General features: G+C 56.0%; 1 protein-coding gene across 2 annotated transcripts; it reads left to right on the top strand.

The window, feature by feature from the left end:
* The first annotated feature begins 2,498 nt into the window (after positions 1–2,498).
* Positions 2,499–9,476, top strand: LOC125170117 (keratin, type II cuticular Hb5). 2 transcript variants are annotated; one of them, XM_047866324.1, is made up of 9 exons: positions 2,499–2,918; positions 5,139–5,347; positions 5,933–5,993; positions 6,123–6,218; positions 6,932–7,096; positions 7,358–7,483; positions 7,909–8,129; positions 8,848–8,879; positions 9,283–9,476. In XM_047866324.1, the coding sequence occupies exons 1-9, from the start codon at positions 2,499–2,501 to the stop codon at positions 9,474–9,476; spliced, it is 1,524 nt and encodes a 507-aa protein (XP_047722280.1). The 2 variants fall into 2 exon arrangements, with proteins under 2 accessions (XP_047722280.1, XP_047722281.1); XM_047866325.1 differs by having other exon boundaries at positions 8,848–8,883; positions 9,290–9,476.
* Positions 9,477–10,584: the final 1,108 nt, after the last annotated feature.

Here is a 10,584-nt window from a genome sequence, read left to right as displayed (position 1 = left end):
TTCTCTGTCCCTTTCTTGGTAGAACCAGACAGCAAAGACCCAGGTCCCATGGGTCTACGTAACCCCCCCACCCAACCGGGGCAGCTGTGTCAGACTGGCCTGGTGGCTCCAGTCCAAATCACCATGCAGACAGACTTCTCCAGCAGCCCCGACCAGCCCTGGGCTCGGCTGCCAGCTACAGCAATGCAAACTTCACCCAGTTCCCATGCACACATCCCTATGCCAGGCTGGAGCCTGGCCTCACTCCGGAAACACTCAAGCCCTTGTTCCCCACCTCTCCTGAGTCCCCCAGCATCCCCTTCCCCATCCTCAGTGCCCAGGCCCAATTTGAGGTGGAGGTTTGGGAGGGGTGTGTGTGTGTGTGTGTGTGTGTGTGTGTGTGTGTGTGTGTTGGAGGCATGGGGAGCAGCTGACTCAGGAGCCTCCCTCTGGGACAAAGCTTCCACTCCCTCCTGCCCCCCTGCCCCCATGGAGAGGCAGAAATGGATCTAGGTCCATCCTTTTCAACAAGCTGAAGGAGAGTAGAGGCTTACTAGAGTTGAGAAGAGTTTTGTGGGCTTTCCAAGCTGGCTGAGCAGAAAGTCCACCCACCTTCCACCTCCCACACCTGCCCATCGTCCCTCCCCCTGGCCCCCCACCATGTTCAAAGGGCCCAAATCCTTTTTGGCCTACACACCAGATCCAGGTCTACACAACAGGCAGTCAGGAGCTTACTGTCCAAGGTGCCAGAATACATCCCTGGACCCAGGACAGCAGCACCCCCACTAAGGGGTGGGAATCAGCCCCTGAACTCCTCTCTCCGCCCCCAGACTCCACCTCCAATTTTTATACTAGTGAAATCAGGTTAAAGGAAACATTAAAAGCAGCCTTGAAAGGGTAAAGAAGTCATAAATGTGCAGAGGAGGTGAAGACCATGGGTGGGGCAGGAAGTACACCCACTCTCTGCTGGGTGCAGGGGTGTGGTAGGGGCATTCCCAATGGGAAGCAAATCTGAAGATCCTTTGGGGCCAGCCGGTAAGGCTGCCTGCTCCTCCCCACCAGCTGCCCAAAGTCTCTCTGCCCTCCTGAAAGAACACATGGGGGGTGTGGAGATAAAGGGCAATCAGCCTGGTCCTGGGTAAAGACTTGCGGTGGGGGGGGGGGGGGGGGGCATCTGTGGAGATGAGAGCAGGCCCAGGACAGACCTTCAGGCACCTGAGGGAGGATGCAGGCAGTGGCAATGATTGGCTCTGGGAGGCTCCCCGGAGGGGTTGTCACCCCTCCAAGGAAATTCCTCTGCCCTTCTTCCCTTCTTCTAGAAGCTCCTAACACCTTGGGTGCCCAGCTGGCCTCCCTGGGGGCAAAGACCACATCCCTCAGCTTTGTGCTCAATGAACCTTAAAAGAATAGCAATCATTATCCTAATAAGTGGCTCCAGGATAAACAGGAAAGCAGGGACGTTAGGAGGAGCTAGGCTCCCACAGCCCCTGGGAGCCAGAAATCACGATGTCCTCTGAACAGAAAAAAGCCTCTTCCCTGCCCCCATCTCTAAAGGTTTCTCTAGGGATGACAGTGACAAGATGCGCCCCTCCTCTGGCTGGTAGTCTTGGCAGGAAGAGAGACTCAGAGAATCCGTTTCTTCTTAAAGAGCCAAGAGAAGGTGCCCAAAGCAAGTTCGCAGAAGCCAGGTTATCCCAGGACTGGCTTCTTCCCTCCTTGCCGTCCCTTGGGAGAAAGTGGCTAAGAGGAAAGTTTCCCCATTATCCGCAAGTGGCCATTATTGTGGCCACTGAGAGTTGAGTGGTTTGCAAATTGCTGGGTGAGAAGTGAAGGCTCTGAAACAGAGCCTCTGGGCTGGAATCCAGAAGGTTCTAAGAGACCATGTGCTCTAGCACTCTGTCCTGCAGGGAGCATGGTCAAAACGGTCCCACGGATCTGAACCACCTTCCAGGCAATCACGCCTGGGTGGGTTCGACTTGCCCGATCCATCACTGTGATTTACTTGAGAACATGTCCTGCGTGGAGCCCGGAAGGACAGAGGTAATGCGTTCACGGGATCTCGCCCCAACTGGGGCCCTAGACCTCCCCCACTTGAGACAGCGGCCATGGCCTCGACCCCAACGCCAGCCACCTCAGACAGTTATGGAGTTCAAATCCGTCTCCAAGTGTGGGTTGGGGCCATCTGAGACTGAGAGAAAATTAATTACTTAATGTACGTAAACGAGCTTTGAAGATGAAAAGTGCAAACACAGTGTCCCTAATAACATCTTCAATACTTTTACGGAGGCCCCGAGTCGCCGCTGAGCTCACCTTTAAGATGAGTCTTTGGGGAGTTGCTGGCAAACTCCCCAAGCCAATAAACAACATAAAATGGCTTTTCACTCCTTTTATGCAGCCAACCCCAGCTCTCCCCACCAATAAAAGGACCAGGGAGGATCAGAGAGGCCAGAGGATCCTAAGCAGCGCACCAAAGACTTCGCTCATTCCCGCGGCACTCAGCCTCTGCTCAGACCCGCACGATGTCCTGCCGCTCCTACCGGATCAGCCCAGGATGTGGGGTCACCAGGACCTTCAGCTCCTGCTCGGCTGTGGCCCCCAAAACTGGCAACCGCTGCTGCATCAGTGCGGCACCCTACCGAGGGGTGTCCTGCTACCGGGGGCTGACGGGCTTCGGCAGCCGCAGCCTCTCCAACCTGGGCTCCTGCGGGCCCCGCATGGCCGTGGGTGGCTTCCGCGCCGGCTCCTGCGGACGCAGCTTCGGCTACCGCTCTGGCGGCGTGTGCGGGCCCAGCCCGCCCTGCATCACCACCGTGTCGGTCAACGAGAGCCTCCTCACGCCCCTCAACCTGGAGATCGACCCCAATGCGCAGTGCGTGAAGCATGAGGAGAAGGAGCAGATCAAGTGTCTCAACAACCGGTTCGCTGCCTTCATCGACAAGGTCAGTGAGGCCTGGGATGATGATCCAGAGAAGGCCCTGGCCTGCCCGCCCCTTGGGAAGGTCCCCGTGTGTTGGGGAGACAGCATGGAGCCAGGTTTGAGACAGAGGGAGAGAATTTCAGGCCAACATAGGCAAAGGATCAGTTTCTGTCTCTTAATTCCAACAAAGTGCAACCGAGGGCCCGGTGTGGTCCAGAAACGGAGTCTATGATCTAAAGTGTGCGTGTGCTTCTGGAGACAAGACAACACAGGAATATCAGAGGTGCCCCCCAAAACTGGATTGGGCACTGGCTGCTGCGAGAGTGGGAGAAAAGGGGGAGAGTTAAAGAGCAAAAGGCATATGGCTTCCCGCCAGGCAGCTCCGGGGAAGTGGGGGCGGGGGCACGGCTCACAGCCACGCCACCTCCCTATCTTTGCTCTGCCCCTCAGCAGCGTGAGACCTCGGGCTTGTGACTTGTCTGGATAACAGAACCAGCCTCACGTGCTTGTTGTGAGCATTGATGGGTTCGTGCTTGAAAAACGCTGGCACGTAGTAGGTGCTCAATGAACATTCGCTGTTAGCATTATTCTCCCAGGACGATAGTGGACAAGGGGGTGTGACACTTAACCAGCCAAGGTTGGCACAGCCGCCTTCATGGATGGAGGGCTGGGAATGTGGAAGAGGGGCACCCAGGCTGGTGGGAGGAACCCCACAGATGCCATGAGGCTGCCTCCCAAGAAAGCCACCCATGCCCCTCCCTTTGTGCTGGCCCCTCTGTCCATGTGACCTCACTCTGGCAGAATAGATGGGACCCAGCTCTGGGGTTGGAGTCAGGGGATCTTAGTGAGTTTAGTTCATCCTCAGAATGACCCAGTGGGGTAGGTGTTATTATCTCCATTTTGCTTAATGTTTGTTTATTTTGAGAGAGAGAGCATGCTCAGGCGGGGGAGGGACATAGAGAGAGGGAAAGAGAGAGAATCCCAAGCAGGCTCCGCACTGTCAGCACACAGCCCAACGTGGGGCTCGAGCCCACAAACCATGAGATCATGACCTGAGTTGAAACCAAGAGTCGGACGCTTAAGCAACTGAGCCACGCAGACGCCCCTTCATTTTTTTTTTAAATATCAAATTGAAGCTGAGACAGTTTAGAGGAGCTGCTTAGGCATACTATGGTGGGGGAGGCAAAGAAGACTCCAGAGACAGCAGACCCCGACTCTCACTTACCTTTGTGGGGCAATGAGCTAGGCATCCCAGTGTCCCCCATCTGTACTAGAAGGGTTATAATATCTGCCCCCCCCCCGAAGGGTTGTGAGAATGGAATGTAATTGATAGATGGGTAGGTAGAGACCGATAGAGATACATACACAGTTGACTCTTGAACAGCACGGGTCGCAACTGAATAGATCCACTTATAAGAGAAGATTTTTTCTGATAAATACAGTGCAGTGCTGTAAATGTATTTTCTCTTCCTTGTGATTTTCTTAGTAACGTGTTTTCTCTAGCTTACTTTGTCGGAAGAATACAATATTTAATACAGAAACAAAATACAGGTTACTCGACTATTTCCGTTAGCAGTAAGGCTTCCCGTCAAACAGGAGGCTAATAGTAGTTAAGTTTTAGGGGAGTTAAAAGTTATATGCAAATTTTCAACTGTGTGGGGGCGGGGAGGGGAGGTGTCAGTGCCCCTAACCCCTGCATTGTTCCAGGTCGACTGTAGATATAGACAGGTATGTGCGTGTGTGTGTGTGTGTGTATCTTAGCATGGGCCCTAGCACCACACACTAAACTTTCAGTAAGTGTTGCATAAATTAATAAATGAGGAACTGCTCATTATAGTCATGGTTAAATTAGTTGAGCATTTACCATGTGTCAAAAATGTTCTAAGCACTTTGCATGTATTAACTTGTTCAGTCTTTACAACTCTAAGGGAGGCACTATTATCATCTCTGGTTTAGAAATGAGAAAACAAAGCCCCAAAAGGTTAGACGACCTGCCCACTTAAAGTGGCAGACCTGGACTTGAACCAGACCTCTGGCCTCAAGCCCCAGGGCGCTTTCCCCCACACCCACAGTGCCTCCTGGAGGCCGGGAGCAGGTCCCCTTGAGTCACAGAGACTCAACCCCATGCTTGGCCCTTGGCTGGCCCTGGCTATTCAGTGAGGACCAAGGGCAGAAAGATCGCCAGGGCACCAGGCACCTCCTGGGTTCCCCCTGAGTCCCATCCTCACACCCTGGGCGGCAGGTGCGCTTCCTGGAGCAGCAGAACAAGCTTCTGGAGACCAAGTGGCAGTTCTACCAGAACCAGCGCTGCTGTGAGAGCAACATGGAGCCCCTGTTCAATGGCTACATCGAGACGCTGAGGCGGGAGGCTGAGTGCGTGGAGGCCGACAGCGGGAGGCTGGCCTCGGAGCTCAACCACGTGCAGGAGGTGCTGGAGGGCTACAAGAAGAAGTGAGTGCGGCCGGGCTGGGGGAACACAGGGAGAGTAGGAAGCCTCCATCCTCCACCTTGTTGAAGCAGCTTAAGAATCCTGCCTGTCTAGCAGCAGGGGCTGCCTGGAACCCGAGGAAGGGACTGTCTGGGGCGGGGCCTGGGTTTCTTCCGATTCTTGGGCCCCACTCTACACCTTGGAGGCCCTGTGGAGCTTAGAGCTGCTTTCACGGGGATTGAGGAGAAGAAACCCAATGGAGTTCTACAGTTTTTTGTGCTCCTACCCGGCCCAGCTGGCGTTATGATGTTCGCTCTGTGTTCTCACTGCCCAGGGCACTGGCTCTCTTTGGCTCTAGGATTCACAGAGGGAGCAGAGTACGCATTCCCTGATCTCATCCCAGACACAGCAGGACTGGGATGGATTGAGCCAGGCTGGGACAAGGGTTAGCCCAAGTGAAATAATGCACAAACTAGACCATGGAGAGGACAAGATAACGTTCACAGGGACAATCCCTTTTGAGCCCTGGAAGAGCTTGCCTGGAAGCTGGGACAGTATCCAAGCCCCAACCCCTCAGCTGTGACCCCTCTCTACCCTCCCAAACCCAGGTATGAAGAGGAGGTGGCTCTGAGAGCCACGGCAGAGAACGAGTTCGTGGTTCTGAAGAAGGTGAGGGGGCTGATCATAGGGCAGGGAGGGAGGGGGACCCATCTGGCCAGCCTCCGTCGGGGCACAGTCACCACACTGACTGCAGAGGCCTCCCACACACACACGCCCTCCCTTTCCCTCCACCACCAGGACGTGGACTGCGCCTACCTGCGGAAATCAGACCTGGAGGCCAATGTGGAGGCGTTGGTGGAGGAGTCTAGCTTCCTGAAGCGCCTCTACGATGAGGTAAGGGGGCCCCTACCGACCAGCCAGGGCAGGTAGAGGGGAGGTGGGGGACCTGAGAAAGAGGGAAGACAGTGCACCGTGTGCACGTGTTTTCCCGATGTGGGTGATGTACGCACGAGAAAACATGCACACACATCTGAGAGAGCCATGTTGCACGGCTGTGACAGACACGGGTATGTATGTACCCAGGGAGAGCCTGGCACGCGTGTTTCAGGGCCAAGGAGAGTGTGTGCGTGCTTGGGCTTCCCCACGTCTGTGGAGTTGTTGTTGCAGTGTGTGCCCGTGTGCTGGTCTGGGGGCGTGTCAGTCTGTACATGGATATGAAAGTACATATGTGAGGGTGGCGGTGGTCAGGGTGGGTCTCCAGTTAGAGAGGGGGTCTTAATGAATGGACAGATCACTGGTCTCGGCATTCAAACCCCAGCTACCCAGCTGGGTGACTTTGAGTCAGGTCTTTTCCACATGCTGGGCTTCAGTTTTCCCATTTGTTAAGTCAGGGGCTGTCCCCAGCTCCTCTTTGGGGCCCCTCCCAGCTTTCTTGTTTTATGACGTACCTGTATGTGAATGAAGGGGGGAAAGGGAAGCACGTGGAGCAGGAGTCATGTAACATGCATGACCAGTGCCCCCTCCAGAGAGTGGACACTGCCCCTAGGGGTGGAGCCCATGGCCCAGACCAAGCACCAGACCCAAACGCATTGACTGTTGGCCCCTAGGAGCTCCAGGTTCTCCATGCCCACATCTCAGACACCTCGGTCATCGTCAAGATGGACAACAGCCGGGACCTGAACATGGACTGCGTTGTGGCCGAGATCAAGGCTCAGTACGACGACATCGCCAGCCGCAGCCGGGCTGAGGCCGAGTCCTGGTACCGCAGCAAGGTGAGGGGCACAGGACACCTGCCTTCTGGACGTGACAGTGGGCAGGTTGTCAGATATATATTAAAGAAGGCCTCTGTTGTCTGGGGATTTTGATTTGTAGGGATGGTAAGAGGACAGACATCTCTCAGTTTGGATGGCAGAACAGGGCTGCCATGTATAGTTGCACAGGCTGAGCACTGTACAACCTCCCAACCATCTGTGGTGTCTGAATGGGTGGGAACCTCCATCCTGAGCCTCAGGAGCACCTCTGCTTCCCCCCAGTGCGAGGAGATGAAGGCCACGGTGATCCGGCACGGGGAGACCCTGCGCCGCACCAAAGAGGAGATGAACGAGCTGAACCGCATGATCCAGAGGCTGACGGCTGAGATCGAGAATGCCAAGTGTCAGGTATGGTATGAGAGGGTTGGGGGAGGGGTGTGTGTGAGGGGGTGTAGATCACAGTCTGCACAGGCAGACTGCAGCACCAGGCACCTTGCCCCCAGGAGGGCAAAAGCCTGGCCCAAATGAGGCCTCACAGCATGCCTGTGAGGAAGCAGGGACCCAACCAAATCACACGGCACTTGAAGCGGGAGAAGCCATATCACTGATGTCACCCCCCCTCCCCTTGGTCACTCAGCAACCACCACCAGGGAGAGAAGGTGAAAGCTCCCATCTCCTTCCTCATGTCCAAGGTCTCATTAAATACCTGGTCGTACGTAGTTAGCCTAACTTCTCTCTGGACCCTGCTCTCCTTGCCCCCGCTCCCTCAGTCCAGGTGAGCCGAGCTGCACCTTCTCTGTCTCATCCTTGCCCTCACATCTCCTTCCTCATAGCGGGCCAAGCTGGAGGCCGCCGTGGCCGAGGCAGAGCAGCAGGGCGAGGCGGCCCTGAGCGACGCCCGCTGCAAGCTGGCCGAGCTGGAGGCCGCCCTGCAGAAGGCCAAGCAGGACATGGCCTGCCTGCTCAAGGAGTACCAGGAGGTGATGAACTCCAAGCTGGGCCTGGACATCGAGATCGCCACCTACAGGCGGCTGCTGGAGGGCGAGGAGCACAGGTAGGGCTAAGGCGGATCTGGCCCATAGGAGGCCCTGGTCCCCTGGGAGGGGGCTTCCCTCAGCCCAAGTGTGAGCTACATCTCTACCCACTGCTAGGACAGCTCAAGCTTTGAGAATAGTCATAATTTATCAGACACTTACTATGCGTCGGCCTGTGCTAAGTGCCCCTTGTAATCTTCACAATCCAATGAGGTAGGTGTCACTTTTCACATCCAAAGACGAGGAAATAAGGCTCAGCGTGCAGTGACTTCCTCGTGGCCACAGGTAATAAGTGCAAGAGGCAGGACGTGTGGCCAAGTCACGTGCCTCTCAAACCCAGTTTTTCCAGAAGCTTCCTACACGGGGCTCGGGCACCATAAGGACAATGCACTCCGTATGTACTAGCTCTTCACTGGCACAAAGCCCTTCCACACACACTGCTGCATCTAACTGGACTCTCCTTCCTGTGAGCCTGACCAGTACTAAGGGTGCGGGGTCGTTCAGACTGGCGGCAGCCGGCAGAGTTCATCATGGCGCCCACCTCTGCTGGAAATCAGAAGGCCTTGTCTCTGTGCTCAGAGAACGGTTAGAGAGAGAAGGTGATTGCGAAACGCAGACTGTGGGGAGCCCTCCCTGCCTCTCGGGGGGCAGGATCCGGACACAGGAGGGCCTTCTCTGTCCCTGCCTCAAGGACTCCAGCTCCGTGTTCAGAACTCACCGAGTTTTCTTTCCCTACAGGCTGTGTGAAGGTGTGGGCTCCGTGAATGTCTGTAAGTATCTGCTTGAACATCCTCTAAAAAAATGGCTTTGTGAACGGGCAAAGCTGAACCTGGAATGCTTTCCCGACAGGGAGGGGGTTGTCTCTTCCGCGGGCTCCTCACTAGGGAGCTCCTCCGGAGTTAGGGATGGACGTATTGAGCGCCCTCAACTGGTGGCGATGTGAACTGCAGGCCATGGAAATAGGGCCAGGCAGCTTTGCCCCTCTGGATGGGGGGTCCTTGCTTCCTCCCTGCCACAGCCCCCTAGAAGGACTGAGATGCTGAGAGGAGCCGGACCTCAGTCATTAACCAGTAAACTTCTTTCTGGAGGAGGAAGCTCCTGCTATGCGGAAGTCCCTTCGTTGGTGAGGTCAGGGCAGGCCACTCACTCTCTGTGTCCCCTCTGTCCCCACAGGCGTCAGCAGCTCCCGTGGCGGAGTCTCCTGCGGGGGCCTCACATGCAGCACCACCCCGGGGCGCCATATTGCCTCTGGCCCCGTGGCCACCGGAGGCAGCATCACGGTGATGGCGCCCGACTCCTGTGCCCCCTGCCAGCCCCGCTCCGCCAGCTTCAGCTGCGGGAGCAGCCGGTCTGTCCGCTTTGCATAGAGTCCCCGGCCGCCTGCGTTCTCTTCCCCGGAGCGCGGGATGGTGTGTGAATGGAAATCGTGTGCTTGCTTCCGGAATCTTCCACATGTTCCTACAGAGGGAAAGACCCTCGGCCGCGCTCTGCCACCTGCTCGTTTTAGGGAGTTGTTTCCTGGTTCTCCTCCGGCCTTCAGTTAGAGAGTCATTCCCAGCCCTTCCCATACCTCCAATCTGATTCCAAAATACCCCGGGGCCAAACCACCCGTATTATTCTCCGACCTCTATGGGACACTACCAATCACCCAGGGTGGCTGGACTTCATGGGAGCTTGACCTTCCCCTGAGACAAGGAGTGAGCCAAACATCCAGCCAAGTGTCCCACAACCTGAGAATCTGAGACCAAGTTCTCCCTCCCAGCAGCTACCCCCTCCTGGCAGGGAGGTCTGCGGGAAGCACTTGCCCCAAGGGTTATGTCCCTTTGAGTCTTGCTTGTCTCTCTAACTGACTGCCTTCTTCGGGTTAACCTGTCCCAGCCAAACTCCTCAGGGGACCTCCTGGTTGAGGGGCCCATTACAGAGGGGAAATCTTTTTGACTTGGGACAGGTCTTGCTATTCATTGCACCTGTATACATTTCAAAGAAAACTCCAAGGTTGTTCCAGATCTCCCCCTGCTGGTGCAGGAGGGGGTCTGTACAATGCAGAGCCGGTGGGATAGAGAAGGTGAGGCCACTTCCTGAGTCTCCCTCTTGTTACGACTGTCTGTGGGTGCCTTGCCTTCTGGGTTGTCTCAGCCTGTGTTTCAATAAATGCTGCTTCCATGCAAGGATATGTAGTCTTGCGAATGACAGTGACTCCGCCCCACCCCCACCCGTGAGACAGCCCAGTCTCCAGGGGGCCAATCCTTTCCAGCCCCAGAGCAACGTTTCCCTAGCCCTCCAGTGATTTTGCCTCTTCTCCTCCGCTTCCACAGCCTGATTCCAGCTCATTCTTCCTCAGTCCAGTCAGGCCTGGACCACAGCTCCAGCTCTCCCCTTGGCCTTTTGCTCTCTGCTCCCACCCACCAGGCCCCCAGCAGCCAGAATCCCACCCCAAATTCATTGTTCTCACCTCCCCCCACCTGGTTCAGACCA

This window comes from Prionailurus viverrinus, chromosome B4 (assembly GCF_022837055.1).
Source record: "Prionailurus viverrinus isolate Anna chromosome B4, UM_Priviv_1.0, whole genome shotgun sequence".
Classification (NCBI taxonomy): domain Eukaryota; kingdom Metazoa; phylum Chordata; class Mammalia; order Carnivora; family Felidae; genus Prionailurus; species Prionailurus viverrinus.
This window is presented reverse-complemented; position numbering and strand designations above follow the sequence as displayed.